Source organism: Lingula anatina, chromosome 2, assembly GCF_051362555.1.
Source record: "Lingula anatina isolate TDL-2025a chromosome 2, LinAna3.0, whole genome shotgun sequence".
Lineage (NCBI taxonomy): Eukaryota > Metazoa > Brachiopoda > Lingulata > Lingulida > Lingulidae > Lingula > Lingula anatina.
In genome coordinates, this window is record NC_141768.1 from 47850412 (window position 1) to 47874440 (window position 24029).

At 38.1% G+C, this 24029-nt stretch overlaps 3 protein-coding genes and 1 long non-coding RNA gene across 9 annotated transcripts; 2 read left to right on the forward strand and 2 right to left on the reverse strand.

Annotated features, from left to right (window-relative positions):
- The first annotated feature begins 4214 nt into the window (after nt 1-4214).
- LOC106173010 (uncharacterized) lies at nt 4215-6028 on the forward strand. Of its 6 annotated transcripts, none has more exons than XR_015333165.1 (3): nt 4215-4360; nt 5253-5338; nt 5739-6028. It is a non-coding gene; the product is annotated as an uncharacterized LOC106173010 (long non-coding RNA). The 6 variants fall into 6 exon arrangements; XR_001239471.2 differs by having other exon boundaries at nt 4218-4373; XR_015333164.1 differs by lacking the exon at nt 4215-4360 and adding an exon at nt 4636-4779.
- A 419-nt stretch (nt 6029-6447) lies between these two features.
- LOC106173009 (collagen alpha-1(XIV) chain) lies at nt 6448-12361 on the reverse strand. The gene is made up of 7 exons (XM_087006454.1): nt 12218-12361; nt 11731-11943; nt 10425-10695; nt 9531-9646; nt 9094-9228; nt 8499-8699; nt 6448-6949 (listed from the first exon to the last, which is right to left on the reverse strand). Exons 1-7 carry the CDS (start codon nt 12297-12299, stop codon nt 6744-6746), a joined length of 1224 nt encoding a protein of 407 aa, XP_086862580.1. The 5' UTR covers nt 12300-12361; the 3' UTR covers nt 6448-6743.
- Nucleotides 12362-15918: 3557 nt separating this feature from the next.
- LOC106160683 (perlucin-like protein) lies at nt 15919-17565 on the forward strand. Its single transcript, XM_013537346.2, has 4 exons — nt 15919-16174; nt 16315-16488; nt 16861-16962; nt 17114-17565. The coding sequence occupies exons 1-4, from the start codon at nt 16018-16020 to the stop codon at nt 17254-17256; spliced, it is 576 nt and encodes a 191-aa protein (XP_013392800.2). The 5' UTR covers nt 15919-16017; the 3' UTR covers nt 17257-17565.
- Nucleotides 17566-17942: 377 nt separating this feature from the next.
- On the reverse strand, nt 17943-21766 carry LOC106160680 (transmembrane cell adhesion receptor mua-3). The gene is made up of 7 exons (XM_013537344.2): nt 21578-21766; nt 21035-21247; nt 20313-20583; nt 20049-20164; nt 19708-19842; nt 18821-19021; nt 17943-18387 (listed from the first exon to the last, which is right to left on the reverse strand). The coding sequence occupies exons 1-7, from the start codon at nt 21654-21656 to the stop codon at nt 18185-18187; spliced, it is 1218 nt and encodes a 405-aa protein (XP_013392798.2). The 5' UTR covers nt 21657-21766; the 3' UTR covers nt 17943-18184.
- Between the last annotated feature and the right edge of the window lie 2263 nt (nt 21767-24029).

Consider the following 24029-nt stretch of genomic DNA (forward strand, 5'->3'; position numbering starts at 1 on the left):
CGAAAGTGGCCGTTCTAAAGAAGACTTGTGCCAGAGACAACGGGTGTCTTGGCATGCTGTCAAGGCTTTGGGGAACTGAACCGTACAGCATATTAGCTTATCCTAATTTGCAGGTTAGGATAAGCTAAAGGACTTTTCAAAGAAATTTCCATGATTCAGGAATTCTCACCAAGATTTCGAGGTGGAAACCGCTTATCACAGACTGACATGGGCTACAAGAACCCTCAATATGGTTTCAAAACATTTTCGCAAGCGTAATTTTCGTGTATAGATTGTGCTAAAATAAATAAATAAATAAATAAATAAATAAATAAATATTGAAAGCCAAATGTGCAAAATTTTCGTAATTCATCAGTCACAAAACATAACTTATTGTCCTTTCGGAACAATTTATACTTTCTTACCAATAGAAAAGCCTATATTGTCTGTAATGAGACTAATTTGACCTTAGCGTTTTTAAAGGGCCTGTCTTGTTTGTTTTTCCTACAGGAGTACTCGCTCGCTTTTCTTGCTTTCTTATGATAGTATCAGTCAAGGTAACAGGGGAGTAGGTTTCAATTTTACTGCTCCTATTGACTGGCTAACTTACCACATTAATAAGAAAAGTTCCAGTCTTTATGTTCAAGTCGTGGCATATTGGCATAGAATATGAAATTAACGGACCCAAAGGTAATTCCTTTGGGATATTTGGAGTTCATAACACTCCCAATATTTGACACTCGCAAAAATCGGTATAGCATGCTATAGCATATCTAATTGTATTTTCCGGTCAGACCTTATGAGCAACATTGCATGGACCGTAGGTCAGAACTGGCGCATTTTGTACTTTCTGACGAGTTCATCTTCACGGCGAACAAAGCGGGTGGACAGGCCAGAGCATGGAGTACATCTTCCACTTCCTAGACCGCATTCAGAACGAGTTGATCTGCGAGTTTTATCCACTTTAAAGCGATGTTGCTAATTCCTTGATGGTCTCCCCGCCTCCACACGCACCGCTGCTGCAGGAGGCAACCTCGGAGCCGATCTTTAATCAGTTTAATGGCGCGTGTGGACTCAGGGAGAAACCATCAGGTAAAAGGACGGCTTGCTTTTTAGTATGGTCGACCGTATTCAGTCGGCGGATCAGTTAGTACGCAGATCATCTGTTTTGTTTGCACTCTTATATGCTAGAGAATATTTGCATTTCCTCACTGGACAGTCCACTTCAATAATGGTTTGGGGATAGATTGGGCTTTACGGAATTTGTGTGATAGGTGCCAAGCTTCCGATTAATTAAGTGTCAGTTGCGGTAGTTGATCTATAATTTATACGGAGCAATTGTGCCAGGAGTGATACTTCCCATAGTTCAAAGTGTCAATTGTGGTAGTTGATCTACAATTTATACGGAGCAATTGTGCCAGGAGTGATACTTCCCATAGTTCAAAGTGTCAATTGTGGTAGTTGATCTATAATTTATACGGAGCAATTGTGCCAGGAGTGATACTTCCCATAGTTCAAAGTGTCAATTGTGGTAGTTGATCTACAATTTATACGGAGCAATTGTGCCAGGAGTGATACTTCCCATAGTTCAAAGTGTCAATTGTGGTAGTTGATCTATAATTTATACGGAGCAATTGTGCCAGGAGTGATACTTCCCATAGTTCAAAGTGTCAATTGTGGTAGTTGATCTACAATTTATACGGAGCAATTGTGCCAGGAGTGATACTTCCCATAGTTCAAAGTGTCAATTGTGGTAGTTGATCTATAATTTATACGGAGCAATTGTGACAGGAGTGATACTTCCCAAAGTTCAAAGTGTCAATTATGGTAGTTGATCTATAATTTATACGGAGCAATTGTGACAGGTGTGACACTTTCCATAGTTCAAAGTGTCAATTGTGGTAGTTGGGTTGGACCGACTTGAGTAAATTACACGGAACTTCCCATATGTCAACGTATCCATTGCTGTAGTCGGCCTGGACTAACTAACGAAACGGATTAATTGCGATAGGTGTCCCAACGTTCAAAGAGTCAATACTGGAAGTGAGGATGGACCGACTTGCATAATTTATAAGGATCAGTTTAATACGATATATGCCATGCTTCCCATAGTTCTAATTGTCAGTTGCGGTATTTGTGCTGGATTCATTTGTGTAATTGACACTATTGACAGGTGCCATCCTTCCAGTAGTTCAAATTGTCTGTTGTGGTAGTTAGGCTGGACTAAATTGTGTAATTAACAGAGACTAATAAACTAACAGACTAATAATTGGTGGCTTTTTAGTGACAGCTTTTTTCGCTTGGGGTGCGACTTACAGGGGCAGAAGGCCAGCTGGTCAAAACTACATGTAGTTTAGGTCTGGGAGGTGAAGGAAAAGGCATAGATCTATAAAATGGTGCAAGAACTGAAAACTATGTTAAAGAGAATTTGGAGACAATGTCAGTGACAGAAGGAACAATTGATTTCTACAATTCCCTTTACGGGATCAAGAATTACCAAAACCACACAATAAACTACAAGGGCGTACCTAGGTATACGCACGACTGCTTTTTTTTTTTTTTTTTTTTCCTAGGGAAGGAAGTCCGGGGTCCCATATTGGTACAGGTTAGGGTTAGTCAAAGTTTTGGTGTTAGTTTATGGGACGAATATCACCTGTACAAAGTACATGTAATAGGGAACGGACTACGGTTCCAGCGGAGTACCATTCTTGTCACAACGCTTAGTACTAAGCGTCCTTTAGAAAACAAGGGCCGGATGATTATCGTTCTATTATTTCCATTAATATCAATCACTGGGTAATGTTCCATGATATTGGGATGATGTAATTTAGGTAATTTGGTGCAAATGACTCAACAACTGCTGTACTGCTGTATTTTAATAACCATGTACAATGATAATCAAGAGGAAAACCAAATGGCCCATGAAATAACCAAAGTTCTGAACTACATTCTCAAAAAGGAACTTTTCTCCCAGTCAACTTCGATAAAGGCACAGACTGGATTGGTATTGGGGAGGGGTCTGCCTGGGACTGCCTGGGGCTCAGTCTTATCAAAATAATCTTGTAACAGTTAACCCAGTCCTGCCAATGGGCTACAGTACAAGGCACTATCTGGTAGTACAATGCTATCCCGAGTATGTCTGTCTATGTATGCCTGGAAACCGACTTTCTTTGAAAGTTTAGCCTCTTTAAAACAATTTTCAGTCTATGGCCCTTGCTTTGCTGAATGCTATGGTTCAACCAAGTTTTCGTGACGTTACCATGATTCCATCACGCTAGAGAAGGGGACGCTGGGTCAGTAGTTAGTAATAGTAGACTGTAAAAGCTGGAGACCAACCAGTATCTAACACCTGTGGACCGATACCTGGTAATTACAGCTGAAAATTGCTTCTGAAATCAACAAAATCAACCATATTGATCATTACAGCACATAGGGGGAATACATATAGGAACAGCTGATCATAAACAATGAAGTAGATATCCACTTCCTTGAATACCGGCATATTGCGTTTTTATTTTTAATGATGTCTGTGTTAAAACATAAAGCTCCCAATGTTGCTGAACAAACAGAGTTTGAATCATAAAATGTTTTACCGCTCTTCTTGCAAAGAGAAGTTGAAAAGAAAAATATTCAATTAGTTAAAACTTTGAAGTTCCAAGCTCGCGGCGTGCCTTTTCTGCCTGTAATAATGTTCATTAAAAGTGCCCCCCCCCTTTCTGCAAAAGATGTTTTCCTATAGTAGAGGAAGTTTTTTCAAATGCTAGGACCCCCCCCCCCCCCCCCCCCCCCCCCAGGGGCGGCGGCTTGAGGTTGTCATCTGGGTCTTCGGGAAGACGGCCAGATGTTCAAGTTTACATTGACGGGTATCTATTTTTTTCGGTCGGGAGACTGTCAAAATTGAGATGGATCAACTAAGATAATTTGGAAGACTGTCAGAAAACAACTTGGGATCCGCCCCCCCCTCCCCCCCCCGTTCCAGGTCCCTTTATCGTAGAGACCCCATGCTAGCACTTACGCAGAAACAAGTTTATATATTGGACAACAATGAGGAAACATGGGGGAAATGCCATTAACTAAACATGACTTTAAATTTTTCAATTTATACACATACATTATACATGTACATCTGCCGACAAGTTTCACTGAAAGTTCTATAGGTCGCACAATGCAACGAGTCGATCGTATATTTCATATATACCGATTAAGGTAATTTGCAGCGAAAATTGGACGGTTGCGTTAACGTCACATTTATTTAATTTTCTGACGGTAAATGGTAAATTGTGAGACAAGCATATAAAAGACCAATAGTTCTGTTAACTGTTGCGGCTGAGGCGACGAGTTTATTTCATCGTGAAATCTGCGAAACAAACCAAAAGAACAAGTAAGCAATCCACGTGAGTAGAAACAACGGACTCGAGCTGGTTGTGGACCAGCATTTAGATTTACTGTGGTGCTTCAATAACAGTTTGCCTCTGTCGTGTTTCACTATAGATAAATGTATAAACTAAAATTGTTCTTGAATTTTATTTAATTTTAGTCTATTCCCCACATTTCGTCCAAAATCTCTTATCATTCTTTAAAACTAGCAAAGTCTCTGAACTGCCTTTTTGAAATAGGACTCTGTTTATGTCAAAGTGTGTGTGTGTGGGGGGGGGGGGGGAGGGGGGGAGAGAGACATGACCTGTCTCACATCTGGGACAGTGTTATAGTGAAAAGTTGTCACTAAACTGTTCACTAGACACTGCCACGTAACTTCAGTGAGACTGGTGAAGTCCCAAGTGTTGGGAAGAAAGCTCTCAGGTACGCTTTTAGCTTATTATTTGGTCGAGACTAGCGAAAAGGTACATATTTAAGTAGTTATTTCCATGAGATACGTAGTGAGAGGACATATGATTCATGGTACAGTAATGTCTCATTGCCTCAGTTTTACACCGTAAATGGAAAAATGCTGTAAGGTGGCGCATGTGTTTGACAAGTAGCTGAGAAAGACTGGTGTTCGGCTACCAGGTGGACGTACGAAAGGTGGAAGAATGGTATAACATGCTTGGGAAAGAGGATATGCCCGAGTCCTTCTCTGCTGAACACAGTGTGTGTTGCTGAGGGTGGTACATGTATTATTTCCAACTGCTTTGGTAACCAGACAATAACTTATTAGTACCTTGGACATAAAAACGTTATTATGTCCAAGTTTGTACTATATACAGAATCTTTATCTATGGAATGATACCGTGACGTGGTATTTTGTATTCATTGTATTATTTGCACCTTTTTAGAATGCGGGCCCTGTTGGTGATTTTACTAATTGCGGGTATTGCAGCTTTCTCGGGATCGGTTCGTTACCCTCCAGCTGACAATGGAAGTATGCAAACAAGTTTTAATATTTAATATTCAAATATGCTGGTGTGACTGGAATGGTAGTCCTAGGAATGGAAGTCCGTGCTCCCATATGATTGGTACTGGTAAGGGTTAGTTGAATTATTGGGGTTAATGTATGGAACGAATAACACCTGTGCAAAGTACTGGGGAACGGACTAAGGCTCCTAGCGGACTTCATTCCTGTTACACCTGGTTCCATCCACTATTTTTGAATAAGAGACTTAAGCAGGCTGTCGATTGTAACACGCACGCACTCATTCTCGTTCAGACTTGTATCTCGTATTAGGCTAAGACCAATTTTCGGACTTAGATTCTTTTTAAACAGCGTCCATTAGTATTGCTGTGACTGTATGTGTTTGTTCATCTTACTCCGTTTTCCTTAGAGTGCCCCGGTGATCTGGTGATCCTGGAAGACCAATCAGAATGTGCCTGGAAGTGCCCGACCACGTGTACGTCACGTGACCCTCCGCCGTGCGTCAGGCTGTGCTGGCGAGGCTGCGTGTGTCCCAAGGATAAACCGATCCTACTGTCACCTGATCCCTGGACATGTGGAACCAGGGCGGATTGCAATGCTGCCTAGACAACCGAGCCATGGTGCATAAATATGCGATAGAAGATTTTGAAAATAGAAAGGAGAAAGAAATAAAATCTAATTTGATTGAAAATAATGAAATGTCTTCAGAATTGTTTTTTGAAACTACTATATGTATATTCCCTAAAAAAACTTTCTGCTTTTTTTTTTACATTTTTATACATCCAACGGCTATAGATATAAACATTAAGTTTGTGGCGTAATATATGCTAACGAAAATGCGCATAACTTTGTTTTTTCCTGTTATTATTCCGAGAAAAATATAAAAGTGTCCTTTTAATATTAACAATTCAATTTTCCGTGTCAACAAAACGAGCAAACTGGACGAGGTCAGACGTCGTCACAATATGGACACCGTCTATATTCGTTAGTTTATTAAGGAAGAGGCAATGAGTACAATGCAACGTTTGAACTACGCAGGCGTCATCGAGAAGGCTGTGCTGGCGGCAGGCTTCAAAAGCCTTTGTAAATGAATGTTGTACTACGCATAACAATGGAGGAGCTTTGCAACTGTCATTATTCAGTGAAGGGAGATACAGCAGTTGTCAACACTGAGAACGTACGTCTAAGTCACAAACCCCCGGTCTAGACTATGCATATAAAGTATTGTAGACAAGCATCTTAACAAATACAGCTTACAACATGTACACAAACAAGGAAAAGCACTTTGAGAAAACAGTAATTAGAGTCCAGTACTGTTGTAGAAAGAATCGGCTATAATTGAAGAAAACATTGTTGAAAAAACATTTCCAAATCCATCGACTTTTTTTTGAGGCTAAATCAATGTATATCGATCTTAGAAACCTCGCTCGCACACGAAGCCGTGAGCCACTCCACAAGCACCTCTCGTCATTCTGAGGTTGTGTGCACCATCCAAGAAGACGCACCGACCGGTGTCAGGGTCCCCAGTGACGTCCACTTTCACAGAGTGTCCATCCCCCGCCCACATCAAAGTACCGCGTTCCATCAGGTCGTTGCCGCTGATCCACCATTTATCGATCCCTGAAAAAGAAAACCAGGCAATATTGAACTATCGTACCGACTAGTATTTTATTTTTATGTGTATTTGTATATTTTTAGTAGAAAGATTTTCCATTTACTGTCTTACTAGACTTCATGTGTAAATATTGCATTATTTATAGAAATGTTTTTCCTTACCCAGTCAGTGAATAGCTGCAAAGCTAATGTTTCCTTTCAATTTATACCCGACATGAAATAAAATGTATTGTATTGTATTGTATTGTATTGAATTGAATTGTATTGTATTGTATTGTATTGCATTGCATTGCATTGCATTGCATTGCATTGCATTGTATTGTATTGTATCTTCAAACGTGCAGAAACACAGCTGTGGTTTTGAATCCTCTGTTCTTAACTACTAGTAACAGTGTATTAGAAATTGGGGAATTGACCATGAGGCAGTGTACTACATACAGACTTAGTCAAAAAGGTTGCCCCACCTCTGATACTGTGCATTTTTGCTTAAAAATGATCACCTCACATTTGTAAACCAATTTGTACAGGATTTTTTTTTATTCCAGATACCACATCTGACACGAATCATGGTACAGAATGCAAAATATCGGGGAAGATTTCCATATTTTTACCAGTTATTAAATTTAGAGCATACAACCCTTAAATCTCGGGAATCTGGTGTTCCACAATGATTTCCAGAGGTGAAAAAATGTCCATAAAATAAAAAAGACAACACCAAATGTACAAACAATGAGCATAAGCATGTGCTCGTTAAAAGCCACGTGTCTAATAGCGTGGATGTCTACTGCGTACTTCAATTATCTCCTGCGGTGCGCCATGCTTTCAGCAAGGGAAAGAATTCTGTGTTGTGGAAAATTGTCTCATTCTTCCAAAATAGCTTGGTGGGGATGGCTCAAATTTTGGGGGGATTGATTCTCCTCTGTATTGCACACATCAAGGTTCTCAGTAGGGTTAATGTAAGGGCTCAAAGATCGTTGCTTAATCCTCAGAACATTGCATATCTGCAAATCACTCACAGAAGAGAATTTTGAGCAAGTGCGTTGTCACGATGAAGCCTGTATTATCCCTGAAGTCACCTCTTGCCAATGAGATGAACACAAACACATGGGATTTATGGTGGGAAAACCTTTTTGACCAAGTCTGTGAAGTCTTTGGTAATACTTTTAATAGGGAGTTTTAGTTATATACGCCCCCTCTAATATAAATGTCTTCAAAAGAAGCTAAACGAACTAAAGAAAAACAAAAGTTTATCAGTATTGATAATAGAATTTAGTTAAAAATATGTCCTGAACATAACAAGGATAATTCCCATGAGATGTTCATGAGATGATTACCTTGACCTCCTTTCAAAGTCAAGGTCACAATCAATTTAAGTATTTTTGAAAGAACATTCCTGCATCAGTATCAAGGTAAAATTTCAATACCTCGTGTGATTTAAGAGACAGACACTGAAAGAAGTGCCCGCGTTAATCATCGTAAAATCTGCCTTAACCAGTGATTTTACTGTGTCTTTCCACATGTGGTCCACTTCATATGCACAGGAAGAAAGGTTTACCTGAGGAAGCGACACCACTGTCATGGAAGGGCTCGCCTTTGATGTAGTTGAATTCTTCCGCGGAATTCAGGGACGCCAGACGGGCCCCGTAAAGGCGGGCACACAGTCGGTCGGCGTCAGCCCAGCTCACTGTCTCAGCAACGAAAATGTAGCAGGATTTGAAGTCATCATTACGCACGAAACAACTGGGGCACGGGTTCACTGGAGAATAGCAGAATGGCTGATCTCTTCAATCTTGTCAAAACTTTTTACATACGGACGTACGCGCGCACGCACACGCATACACACACACGTTTGCACACGCGTGCGCACATAAACTTGTTTGTGTACATGTTGTAGGCCTGACTGAAATCGCAATCTCGTTTACAAATAACCAAGATGGTCTGGATTACTATAGAAATGTTCACCCTAGTATAAAAAGCCCATAATCTTTGCTGATATAATTATTTCATACCAATTATGCACAAGAAATTTATGAACATAAATCCGTTTACTATTTGGAATCATTGTGGTGCAATTTGATAAATCTAAAATGGTCACCAACTGTCAGAGAAATAGCTTTTAAATCTAAGATTGGCTTCAAAACTTAGTTTACCATTGCATCGGTGATCCAGTTCCCACAGCAGGTCCTTGGCGTTTTGTAAGTCGGCTATAGCCTCATCGATTGCCGCGTGCTGTTCTGCGAGAATCTGCATGCTCCTCTCATGAGGTGGACACTTTAAGTATTCGACTGCAACAGAAACGAAAGTTCCAAATTCGCAATAAAGTCACAAAAGAAGGGAATAATGTAAAATAATGGTGACATAAACTTGACCTCTCTTCCACTTTGAGTCTCTCAATCATTACCAGTAAAGCTAGGTGGGACGCGACGGAGAGTTTCACATGATAGAGAGTCCGGTTCCCGTTAATTTGCTCAGGTAAACCTCGTCCTACATTTTGACCCACTTACGTTTGGCTAACCCTAACCTGTATAATTAAAAGGAGTTTGGACTGTCTGTGGCACGAACCCTCAGTTTCGACACACTTGCTTACCATTTTTACAAGCTGTCGCGATCAGTTCCTGTGTCTTGGAGATCAGATCATTGAAGTTCTTTGTGGTAAAAACGTAGCTGTCGAATGGTTCCGAGGCGATCAACTCAAGATTGTCTCTGAAACGACAATTAAATTCAACTCATTAAGGAATGATGGAAAGCAACGCTGCAAGTCGTACTGAAATGTAGTATTTTTGAAAAGATTTGTATTGTTCATGTGTATGGGGAATCACACACAAGTTGAAAACAGAAACAATGGTAATGAACAATAGCCCGCTTTCTTCAACCATCAAAATTTGCGACGAAGAACAGGTTTTGTATTTCTCTGGTGTGTCTGCCGAAAGTGATTCCCGGGATGACCAAAACCATGTTAATACTAATCTGAGAGCTTTCTTTTCTATAATGGACAGCTGCAAATCAGACTGGTATGTCTGTGTTCCCGATTTAAGCGCCGTTTGAGTGTCATTTTCGGCTAATTACAAAATTTAAAATACACAGCAATGGTTGGAAAAACAAAATTGTTTCTTATTATAAGACAAATCTAGCCCTTTTCACATGAAAGCACGCCCAACACATAGGAATACTTTGACAGACTTTCAAAGATGATAACCTAATTTGTTAAGCCCCCTTTACACTGGACGGCGTCCTTTCTGCGTCCAGCAGTACGGCCCCATTTGAGAGTAAAAAAAATATAATACTTTACGTGCCGACAACTGGCCGATCATTGAGCATTCATTCTGATACAAAATCAATGCTTGCGCCTCCTTTTTAAGACCACAGCGTTGCCAAATTTCATGGTCGCAGAAAGGACGCAGAAAGGACGCCGTCCAGTGTAAAGGGGGTATTACCCATGCAGGACTGTGGACATGCAGACATAAAAGGATTTTGACTTTACCTTCGGATGGAGTTCCCGACCCCTATAGTCATGATCTGGATGCCGTCTGCCTTCAGTTTATCAGCGTTCGGAACCGTTAATTCTTTGTCAGAGTTTGGTTTTCCATCACTAATGAGAATCACCATCTTTGCGTCAGTCTCGGTTCTGGGGCTTGCATGGAAGACGCTATGAACGACTGCCAAGCCCCCCGAAGTGTTGGTTCTACCGCCCAACTCTGTCTTAAATGTTTTTTCACTCATCAGACCGATATGATCCAAAATGGCTTGCTTGTCTGTAATCGCAAAACAAAAAGACGAGTTAAATTTATACTTTTATAGAGCACATGCATTGTTTCTCTATGTTGGGTATGACAGATACTATAAGATAAGATAAGGTAAGGGTTTAATTAAACGAACTGAAATTTCATATATAACGGAAATTTAATTGCTATTCGAGCTAAATGTATAAAGTTTCAAGATTACAATATGGCTGCTAAAATTCGACATTTGTCGTTAAAATGAGAAACGGCAGATGTAATCGCAAAACAAAAAACAAACAAACAAAAAAAAATTTAGCCTCGCCACGAAGACTTCGGATACTTCGGATTACTGTGGTAAATATTGGACGATATCGAAGCGTACTTTTATAAAGCACATGCATTGTTTCTATGTATTGGGTATGTCAGATACAATAAGACAAGATAAGATAAGGTAAGGATTTAATTAAACGAATTGAAAATTCATATATAACGTAAATTTAATTGATAATTGTGTTAAATGTATAAAGTTTTAAGATTACAATACGATTGCTAAAATTCGACATTTGTTGTTAAAATGAAAAACAGCGGATGTATAAAAACTCTTTAGAAAACGTTTAGTTCCTGTATAAGTTTAAAAGTATAAATAAATAAGAAATTGTACAGACAATGAGCTGGGTGGGTACAGTCAAGCATTTTTTCTCTGATTTTTATTCTAATCTATCTGTGTAAATGACGTTTTAGTGATAAAAGTCACCAACTTTGAAACAAAATAGTAGCGAAAAAGTTTTGTTATTGTCACAAGAGCACCCTAAGTAAGGGGTCATTAAAACGTCTATAAACACAATGCACCATGGACGATGTTATTGATTACAGAACATTACATTATGTACTACATACAAACTTTTTAAAAAAAACTGCCGTGGAACAAGCTCCGATACAAACGAAGCGTTGATCAAAATCATGATTGCCAAGTTAAAATTTTGGGGGCACTCTACACATTTTCTTCATGTTATTTTAAATTTCTATTTAATTGTAACTTATAAAATACAGAATGGAACTACTTCTCACCTGAGAAGTCTGCCAAGCCCATATATTTAGTCGCCTTTACACTGAAGTAGACTAGACCAATACGGGTGTGACCAGGCCCTATCTCGTACACATTCACAAAATCCTGAACAAAGCCGACCACCCGTCCATAGTTTTTGAAGCCCACGCTCTTGGAGGCGTCCAGCAAAAACACTAAGTCCACTGCGTCGTTTTCGCTGCAAATGACAAGTTCTCCTGGAAATGGTAGCCAAACGTGATAGGTGTGATCGAATCCAGCAAACTCGACTTATGTTAAGTTTTAGATGAGCTGCCAAATGCTTATTCACTTTTGCATTATAAAGCCGATTGACGAAGGTCTGATAGTAATGATATAAAGTATTTCTTTTAATTGTCTCTATCAAAAAAGTCAGAATAATATGACGCATTAAAATGTCTTTTAATTCTAAAAATTAAAAAAACTTAGAACATCTTCAGCAAAGTTTGATAATTTATGAACATAATAAGTTACCTTTGACGCTTCTCGGTTCTGTTTTCTTTGCCAAAGCAAAGGCAGAGAAGAGAACTACCGTTAATACCCAGGACATTCTCATGGTGAAACCGCTAGCATGAGAACCTTGCAATCGTTTGTCACTTTTCCTTGCTTTGTCGTGGTTTTAAATCACATTTCAAAGCTGCACAAAACAACTTTAATTATTTATTGAAAGGCTTCTTCACAATTTTGATGTACGTGCGGGAATAATGGCTGTTAGATTGGCAGTTTTACGCTAAATGGATCATAAATAATGGACTCTTTTGCTAGCAACCGTTCATCCAAAACATGTGTGAGCAAAATTATGATTAAATATTTCTGACTTCAATAAAATTGTAAATACAGAAATATAATAAGCCAAGATGTTGCAAAAGCTAGACTTCAAGAGATACAGAGAAAACATTTAACATTATTTCAGTCCTATTCGACAGGATATATGTTTATGCTACCGTCGGAAATTAGTTCCACGCAGATTTGACATTTTTCTAGGCGAGATGCCAATTCATATTCCTATAAAACTCACGGCCAACTTCCTAACTAAAAGAATATCGTGAAAACTGTAGCTTAATCCATCTGAAAACATGAGTATAGACATGAATGACTGAAGTCGTATCACTGCTTGTTGGTTGAACGTACTTTTTCAATGTAAAATTAAAATGGAATAAATGAACTGTTATTTAATTGGTCACTGATTTGTTTGAAAACCCTATGCTGAGATTTCCAGGGTCAGATAAACAGTCCTGGAACCAAAAGTCTAATTGTATCCCCAAATTAGCATTGGTTTCTTTATTATTATAAAATTTATATAAAAGTGTTTGTGTGCATGAATTGAGAGGAGTCTCTGAGGTTAGTTTGCTGTCAAAAATTTCGTTTTTTTTTAATACAACACAATCACAATCACATATTTGTTAGTTGAAAATGTCATTTTATTGACATTTGTACTTTGATTTAACACACAAATTACGAATTAAAAATACATACAGTTAAATATAATTATGTGAGTGATAACCGTGTAAGGTAAATCATTTACAAGTTTAAAATATAATTTAAGTTTCAAAAAAGATGGATTGAAAATGGTTAAATCATTTTATTGTGACCAACAAATTATAGTTTTATTCACGTACTGCTATAAGTCCTTTGAGTGCCCTTCAGGAGAATTAACTAGATATACATTAAAGATATACTAGATATACATAAACCGAGAATGGAAATAAGCAGGCAAACCTAACCTAACCCTACCATGTACGCTTTATAAGTTGGAAGTAGAAACGAATTGCATTTTCTCTCAAATTGTCCTCTCTACAAGAGCAACACAACAGTCGTTTTTCAAGAAGCAACAAAACCACGTAACCACGTAGCTCATTAACTCCCAGACCTAGCTAAAAGAGTTTTTAAAGCTCAAAATTTACAAAATTGCCTGCAAATTTGTGTATTTTGATAAAGATATCATTAGTTGGGCATGTTTTCAGAAGAATGTATTCTGTTCAGGCCACTGTGACGGTCTGGCGATAATCCTTTTAAAAGTTTACACTATACGTGAGATTCACAAGTTCAACTTGAGGTACCCTGGAAAATCGCCCAACCCTGCATTTGAGAAGTTTCTGAAATTATTTATTATGGAAATGAGAAGCCGTTGAATATTCAGCACAGGCCAAAATCTACACTCAGTTAATTGCACTGCTATAGTTTTTTGATATAGTATACAGTGTAACACATGATTGTTTTATATTACTTCATAATTATATAATGAACAGTGTTTTTATATAATATCTATGATATGATTGATATCTGTAATATGGTGTACACTGCACCCAGAAACACGCGGTTTATAGGATGCAATAAACTTTCTTCGCTGTATAAAGTAGGGGAAAATGTTGAAAAAGCTGAATAAAGTAAGGTAAAAATGGCGAAAAAGTTGTATTATCTCGGTGAAAATGTTGAAAAAGCATAAATTATTCAATGTTGTGATATTCGTCTAGTTGAACTACCTCAAAGTGCTAGTTTCGGTTGCGGATGTTTCCATTATTGATGTTAAATGCTATCCTGGTTTTATTTTGCGCAGCTGTTGTAATCGAACCGGTGCTTATTAGTCCTGGAAACTAAATGTAGGGTAATTTGCATGGCGCGACACCGGAACCACGTGTTCAGCCGTGTCACGCTAACCCTGAATCCATGTTCAGTATTAGTCATTCTTTATCTGACACGCTTGTCAATGATACCTTGAAATGTCCAAACATGTACCTGAGTTAAATATGTGCATGTACACACAATGGACAATAGAAGTGTCACCCCTACTGAACCAATACTTTGGGGGAGATAAATGGCTGTGCTTCTGGTATCATTTTATTAACATCAAATTTCACAAAGAGACCAACAATACAATTCCATGGTACAGCAGTTTTATACTCATTAGTCACATTATAAGTAGACCAGGCATTATAACTTTGATAACTCTGATTCAGGGGGTGACACTTCTATTGTCCAGTGTGTGTACACTTAGCAAAAAGCGGTTTTTATACAAGTAATATATCAGTTTCCAGTTATCGTGTCTGCAATAGGCATCAGGTATTACCTCGGCCAAGGGTTATGTGTATTGGTTTCGTTTGTCTGTCTACGTGTTAAAAACATTATGCAAAAAAAAAAAAAAAAAAAAAAAAAATGGAATGATTTGATGAAATTTTCAGAAACTAGCAGGAGGGGTTCAAGTAACAAACGATACGACTTTGGGTGTAATTAATAAATTAAGTCTGTTTGTCTGTTTGCAACATTTTACAAAAAGATTAGGAAGGCTTTTGATGAAACTTCAGGATGGGTTGGGAATTGGCTGAACATTGGTGTTAATTAATTGATTTATAGCTTTAACTAATTCAATTTATTAATTGCTTAATTAACTCAATTAATCATTACGCGAATTGAATTAATTAATTATTTAATTGAAGATAAATATTAAAGAGAATTGAGGTGCCTTGGCGGAGTCTGCGCCTTCTGAGTGATTTCAGTTTCTTCGATTTTTAACTAACCACCAGGCGTTTCCAAAGCTTGGTGTTGATAGTTAGGTACTAATACTTATATCGGGAATATTTAAGGTGTATCAAATCCCTTTATTGGCGTAATTTTTTATTAGAATACACTATTTCTTGGAATGCCTGTCACTAACTCACTATATTACTAAAAACGAGGATCGATCATCGTTGATATATTGATATCAAAAGCTTTATCATCTATTTATTAAATTCCATGGACTTTTAATTTTTTTCAACCTGAGCGAACATGCTTTCTGTTATATGTCTATTTCTACTAGTTATGTCTCTCGTCAGACAAATCTCTCTGTCTCTCCAATGGAAATGTGTTTAACTTCACCTCTAGCACAATACTGGGTCGTAACAATGTGGCAGAGACTCGAGAGACAGGATACACGCTAAAAGCAACTCTGTATTAAGGGATCTTATTTGACTGTCTTAATATCATCGGTCCGTCTCCTTGACACTCAGGGCTTAAAGATTTGTTTGTATTCCGCCGTTGCGATTACCAAGGTTACCAAAATTGGTATGATTGAAAATAACTCCTATGTCGGTTCGCAATGGTACATGCCAGATCTGTCTATTGACGTAAGAGGGATATCAGCGCAGATATCAGACCAAGAAGTGTCAATATATTCTTTTGATTTGAAACAAGAGACCCTTTGTCAAGAAGATGCCTTATCTAAAGAGACGAGCCCTTCACATCCCATCAGACGAGGGCCAAGTAGTTTGTTCACATATGTCGTCTCACTGAAAAATATGAAAATTTCAGCGAAATTGTTGTTTTTTATTTTTGCCATCGGATGCATATCTGCCCTTCCGGAGACTGAAACGGAAATTCAGGAACTAAAAAGAAAAGTAGACCAGTTGTATACCGTGGTCAGCCAGTTACAAATGAAGATTATGACACAACCAGGTGAAGGTTTTAATGCTTGCTGGTAGAACTGTCATAGTTACAAAAGGATGTGTACAATAGCTAGTTTGTTTTGAAGCAAATGAAATACACATTTTCAGGCTCTCAAGGTATTTTTTCCTTAGGAAATAGTTTTATTTCAGTGAGTTGCCCAGCCGGTTACATGAAGTTTCAGGGGTCTTGCTACATGTTTGTGAGATATTTAATGAGCTGGGCCGATGCAGAGACGAACTGCCAACATTTCCATGGCAACCTGGTGACCATCCAGAGCGCAGCTGAACAGGAGTTTCTCACCGATTATATCACCAGAAATGGCGGTAAGAAGGCGAATCGTGCATGGAAGAGGTCTTCCATGTAATGTTTTATACTCAGAATTCCACAATCCGATGTAACAAAAAGCATTTTCAGTTCTTTTGTCTTTAGAACAGAAAACTATTTATACAGTATTTGTTCTTGTCTTCAGAAACCTATTCAAAATTCGTGAGATGTCAAAAACGAGTTTACGTACTGACACTTTTAACGTTCGTAAAAACAATTGAAATGTAAACGTTCGTCGAGACTATTACATGTATAAACAATTGTTCTACATTTTATAAATAACCTGTTGATTTAATAAGATATTATAACCAAGCAGCAATCCAAACTTTTTAATTAATTGCCAATCAAAACATACAATTTTGTACATTCAGTTCTGTATCCAGATAAGGGGTTCTGGACTGGAGCAATTGACAGAGGCGCAAACGGCATGTTTAGATGGACAAAAAACAATAAACTGATTCAAAATGAAGGAGGTGAGATTTTTGATAACTTAGACCTAAAATAGTTTTCAGAGGATAGAGGAGAGGGGTTGGACAAAAAATACGGGGGTGATGATTAAAAAAAATATTACAAATATTCACGTTTGTAGTTGTTACAAGTTCAATGTTTTATTTTTTTTTCCAGATTTTCTGGGGTGGGATTACTTTGCTAGAGATGTCAGTGAATCTGGCCAGGACTGTCTGGTGATGTGGCGTGACCGGGGTTATCTCTGGCATGACCACAGATGTTACGAGAAGATGCACTCTGTCTGTGAAATAGAGAAATGATTCTAAGGAAGATTAAACAATTCGCTTGATTTGGTTAATTTTTAACTACCGAGAGAAGGTGCACCCCAATATAAACATAGTAACGGTAAAAACGAAAGTCGATGAACAGTAGAAAAAAGGTAAACAAAAATCCACCTGATTTCGTTCATTCTTTTTACTGCCGCGAGAAGGTGTGAAATATGCAACGACAAGAATTTAAGTCGATGGACTGTATAAACAATAGTAAAAAAATAATTTGGTTGATTTGATTTTGCTTATTCACATGAATGTTGAAAGATAAATAAAATGATTTTAATTGATGACTCTTAACTTTGTGTTCTTTGTTTTAAAAAGTCTGAGTTAAATGCTTGTGTTCGTCAAAGTTTGAGACCTAAAAGTCATCGGCTTCTTTGTTAGTTAACACGTAAGTTGGAATTGAAATTAAATTTCAGCGATTGCAAAGATGTGTATGTTACCCACTTTTGGGGATTGTCGATTATCTGTTTAAAAGATATATTGGTGCTCGCAATGATGCTGTGATCGTTCAAATGTTAATGACATGCGTTAACACAGTCAGTTACGTGGTTACGTGGAAGAGAGACCAATTATTTACGACAGTTTTACATCATAGGATACCATTACATAACGGCAAATATGCAAGTAAGTGTTATTTAACAAAGTCATTATAATTACAACAGAAGATATGATTGGCAAAATTAGCACTATTTATTGTTTCAACACAGGACTGGCATCGATAATACAAAGTTTTGAGACATATTAACTGTGAGATATAAGCTTAGAGACAATAGAAATCAGTCTTTGGAATGAAAGCCTTTGAAATATTGCAGAAATTAGCTACTATCGAAGCAACCAAATGGATAAGATATATATGACCCCGTTCAAATCAACCGCCATATTTATTCAGACACTCCAATGTTAGTGATCAGTCTTAGTAATTCTTCTCGCACACGAAGCCATGGGACGCGCCACAAGCGACTCTCACCAGATTTAAGTGGTTTGTACCATCCATGAGGACGCAGTGGTGAGCATGATCTCCAGTGACGGTGAGGTTGACAGAGTGACCATCTCCCGCCCACATCAAAGTACCGTGGTTGGCCAGGTCATTACCGCTCACCCACCATTTGGTGATGCCTGAAATAGAGTACCAGCGGAATTGTGAACAATTTACCTACATATAATCTTCATCGAAAGCACAGAAAAACAGCAGATAAATAGCAGATAGGAAAAATAAAAATATTCTCTCCCAAACTTAAGTGGGTTGGGGGACATGCCTGAAACTGGTTAGTCATACTTCCGTTCTTCTTTCTGTCCGTCCGTTTAGGCCTACAACATTGTCCGGTGTGACAGGAATGGTAGTCCTAGGAATGAAAGTCCGGGGTACCTTATGATGAGTACATGTTAAGGTAAGCCGGACTATCGGAGTCAGTATATGAGACAAATGGCACTTGTTCAAAGTAATGGACAAGGGTTCCTAGTGGACTACCATTCCTGGCACACCGGCCATCTCCCATCTTCTATCAAGGTCAAGATCAAGTTTTGAAGTTTTGAAGGAAGGGAGACCTACCTGCGCCGGTTGCTTCCTCAGAGGAGAAAGTTTGGTTCTTGATGTAATGGTGTTCCTCCGCCGTGTTCACGGACGCCAGACGTGCCCCATAGAGAACGGCGCAGAGTCTGTCTGCCTCGGGCCAGTCCACCGCCGCTGGGACGGCCTTGTAGCAGGACCGAAACTCGTCGTTCCTCGTGAAACAGCTTGGACACGGGTCAACTGGTGAATATCAAAATGACTTCGTCAAACATTAAATTTACAATTTCAATTTATTTCTGTACTGGTACATAAATGATCATGATCTTGCCCAATATAATAAAAACAATCGAATTTGGTGCAATACCATTCTTTTATTGGTAATTGGATTGCCAGTTTGTGAATGTACAAGTATATATCTTTATAAATATAAGGAACAGATTTACTGCTTTAGTTACTAATAAAATATATAAGCTAGGCGGTGAGATCCAGCTTCTTAGTGTGATTATAGATTCACCATAGACACAAACAATCATTAAACTAACAACCATGAACTACGTCAAATATTTTGCTGATTGAAAGGGCTTCAAAGACAATAACGTGGACCTGGAGTCTACCTGTCGTATTACAAGTGTATACCAATCGATTAGCTCATTCTTCGTTTTGTTTGATACAATTATTAATATGGCATTCAAAATATAAATAATGTACATTATTTAACATTCTTTATGTAAGCATTAAATAGTTGTTATCCAACACTATGTTTGCAAACATATTGTGAATAATGAAACTCCAAATGCATTCACAGTTGTACCTTCATAAGATAGCAGATGGTTATTTGTGTAGTTGATGAAATAGAAATATGTGAAATTAGTTCTTCTGATAACATATGATTTTATGTAATTTTAGAGAGTTAAACGTAAACTTACCGTTGCATCTTTCATCTAATTCAGTCAGTACCTCGTTGGTTTCCAACAAGCTTGCAATAGCTTTCTCGATAGCCGCGTGTTGAGCGTCCACTATCCTGTCATTGCTCTCCTGTTCGGGGCACGACAGATACTCGACTGGAAAAAAAGCCAGAGAGTAGAAGCAGTTCTAGCACGTACATGTTTCACACTATCCCATAGTCTATCAGCGAACCCGAACAATTCCGTTATCTTACTGCCTAAATGGTATAAATGATAATCTTGAGAATCACATTTTACAAGTTAGGTGTTAGGTCGGTCTCACTCTCTCTCTCTCAATGAACAATTGAATACATTCGTTTTACCATTTCTGCAAGCAGTCTGTACCATGTCCTCTGTCCGAGCGATCAAATCTTCAAAGTCTTCAGTGGTGAAGACATATCTCTCGTAAGGTTCTGAGGCAATGTCCTCCAGGTTGTCTCTGAAATATTAGAATTCTTTGTTTAGATATCTTAGAAACAGGAACTGGCAAAATAGTTTACAACCCCCCCCCCCATTAATTTTTCTCCTCATTTTTCACTGTTGTGCTAGTAAAATCAGACTTCAATGGATCTGAATATTTTACGTACCTCCTGATGTCGTCCCCGACTCCTATAGCCATGATTTTGACGCCGTCCGCCTTCAGTGCATCGGCATTCGGGATGGTGGCTTCTTTGTCTGAGTTTGGTTTACCATCGGTTATAACAATCACCATCTTAGCGTCGGTCTCATTGCGTTGGTTTTCATTAAAGAGCTCGTGGATGACCGCCAGCCCTCCGGAGGTGTTGGTTCTCGTGCCCAGCTGATATTTGAATGAACGGTCCGCCATCTCCCCGACTTTGTCCAAGACGGCTTGCTTGTCTGTAAGCGAAAAATACGTTTATAAGATCAACATGGCAAGAAATTATTGTAAAACCAGGTTCAGTGGTAGCCGGGTTTAGCATCACGTTGACCTCATCGTTGCCCTGTCATCTCCCTCTTCCCCCCCTGATTTTGACACCAAGCTTCTACATGTGATATAAACTATAACGAGAGGAAAGGCTGAGTCCCTGTCCATTTTAGTCCTATTCCTTTTGGGAAGGTGTTTATATAACTTCTGCACTGGTATTGAGGTGCTATTATTCGATGTTTGATTCCATTTTAATTCAATACTTTAGTTTAAATGACTGGCCAAATAGAACGACATCTACCGTCACACACATTGCCTCGTTTTCACACAAGAGAACCTCTAAATTATATTCATTTTGGCAAGGAAAACCCGTGGACAGCATCTGTAATGAGTTAGTAAAACGCCACTACCAGACAAACTCACCTGAATATTCATCAAAGGCGAAGTATCTGGTCGCTTTGACACTGAAGTAAACGAGGCCGAGGCGCACACGCTCGGCACCAACGCCGAACCTGCTGATAAAATCTTGAACAAAGCCGACCACTTTCTTATAATTCATGAAGCCCACGCTCTTGGAAGCGTCCAGCAAGAACGCCATGTCGATCTTATCTTCTCTGTCGCAAGTGACGTGGTTGGCTGGAAGTATGGTCAATTTTCAAACGTTTTTTTTTTATTATTATTCTCAAAGATTTGAACGATCCAATTCATTTCATGGGGACATTGCTGCCATATGATGAGATCATAAATAGTGAAACAGTATATCAGGTCAAATTTCACTAAATGGTCGAAAACATAAACCAAATATCGGACGCGACATATTAATTCAAACAAAACATAAAGTGCCCTTATTTGGATAGCGATTCCACATTTTGCAGCTACATGAATGTCATTTTAAAAAGACTTTTTTTAGGTTCACATTCTGAACAAAATTACATTCCACGGCATAGGTTAAACTAATTAAGTTACCTGATGAAGCCTCCGAAGTGGAGCCCACCACTGCGATGGCGCAGTAAAGAAGTACCGCAGAGACCAACAACACTTTCATGATGAAACGCTGAGATGTTGCAATCGAGTGTCACTTCTTGTCTTTTTGTCGTGATTTTAAACAAAATTCCACACCTACGCTAGTATACCGGCTGAGGATTGATCGCTTTATTTTTTGCATTTGTGATGCACAACCAGGATTGACGGTATTTAGATAAGTTGGCCTAATCACATTAATTTTTTATTTTGACATAAGTTGTTAAGTCGAGTGCCGCTATAATTGTACAAGTTCTAAGTGTAAGTAATCAACTTGAAAGCAATCAGCGTCAACTAAAAGCTCGGATGTGCCCAAAGATTGTACACAAAACCAATTTAAATCATTCAAAATATATTAGTGAACTAGCAATCAACAGTCAAGAGACAATACCGAAAGCGCATTTGAAAATTCGTTTTATGGCTCGGTTCCCGCCAATAATCCGCCCGTATACTTTGAACTGTTGACACAAACTATGCATTGGCGTGGGAATGAATATAGTTGACTATTGCCTGAGGCCATCCTCCGATACATTCTTAATTAAAGAGTATTTTTTGAACACCTTTCATTAGATTATCAGGTGGGAGAATAGACTTGAATCCTCTTTCCTGGTAAGATGGTTTACCGTCCTAGACAGATTCGAAGTGCCTGGACAACTACATGTAGGTGTGATTTGGCGGCAAACCTGTGAACGCATGTTCTTATGACTGGGTTTCTATACCTAGATCGATCTAAAAGGATCCATCTTCAAGGGGTTTCTCGCAAAATTGTTTTCAACTTAAGCAGCTAAATTCTCTGGCATGTCTACTAAAGTTGCTACGATAATTAATTACCCCCTAGCAGCTTCAGTAGGCGTGACAGATATCTAAGCCGCTTAAGTTGATGGCAATTTGGAGAGAATCCCCTTGAAGACAGATCGATCTACAGTTAGTACGATAGGGTCTAGGAATCTATCATCAATCTGGTCATACACTGTAAATATTTGATAATTTGCTATTTGGGGAAGAACTGTCGTTGATGTTTCAGAAATGTCCATTTCAAATAAAGTTTTAAGGAATTCGTATAAAACCAGACGCATCGGATATCATTACTCAAATCTGAATAAATTATGCATGCTATAAAGCACTTTCATACATTCAATTAATGTTTATAACGTTATCTTTCTTCTATTTAGCTTTCTTAAATACTGGTACTGTAGGTAGAAAAGCTAAGCAGGTGTTTGCAAACTATCCTACTATTATCAGCAATGATCGACAAACTGCACAGAAAATCAAATACGACAAATACGACAAAAGTGGAGAAAATGACATGATGAACGAAGCTAACCCAATATGCCCGTGGCCTATCGTGCACATACTTGAAGCCACTTGTATACAAGTTTGCTGTAACTAACAGAAATAGAATCAAAGAAGCAATTAAATTAAAAGGGAGCGACAAGACATGCCGTGCCTTAAAATAAATAAATAAATAAGAAAAGGATAAAAATGCTGCTTGGAAAGAACCCGCCTAAAGAGCGATTGCAAGAAATGTGCATGACAACATGACCTTCAAGATGAATATTTCTTTGATTTTGAATTTGCAACCCAACAAATTGAAAGCATTTTTGTATTAGATAAAAATGCCTAGAAATCCAGGCAAATGCATAATCCTGAGCTCAAATCTTGTATACACTAGTGATACCCACATTTCCAGGTAATTTTTCCCAAAGCTAATTTATCTACGCACGTTTTAAATTTTCTGTGAATTATAAAGAATAATTTTGAGTTATTAATCAATAAAGTTTCAAGATTTTTTTGTTTCATCCGTTGGTAGAATTTCTATCCATCATCTCGATGATCATTTTAAATCTATGTGCACATTTATGTCAGCTTTTGATATTTAAACAAGAAAGGAATGCAGTGATTTTTATTGAAACATGCACCCAAGACAAATTTCTGCAAACAGATTTAAATACCCATTTAAGATCATTTCTCGCATTCAGATGGATAAGAAAAATATTTATGAGCCTATGGTCAATTTCTCATTTCTCATAACACGTTGATAAATAATGGAGATGTAGCCAATGAACCAAAACTAGCATACAACATTAATTAAAGAAACAGCTTGGTGGTTATTGACATTTTCCATTTAATAAGTAGCTTTTATCCACAGATCATATGAAAAACAATACATGAATTTTCCAACATCTTATACTGGACCTCCTATGTGTGTGGTATTCAGTTGTTGTATTATCTTTAAATTTTCTGCAAAGACAATAGTGACAAAATAATTTTTACAAAAAAAGTACAGAAACTGTAAAAATTAATGACTTTAAGCAACTCGTGAAATTCATGTAAGTCCACACAAGTATCTAACTTTACAATTTTAAATCTGCTAAAATTAAAAAAAAAAACAAAACAA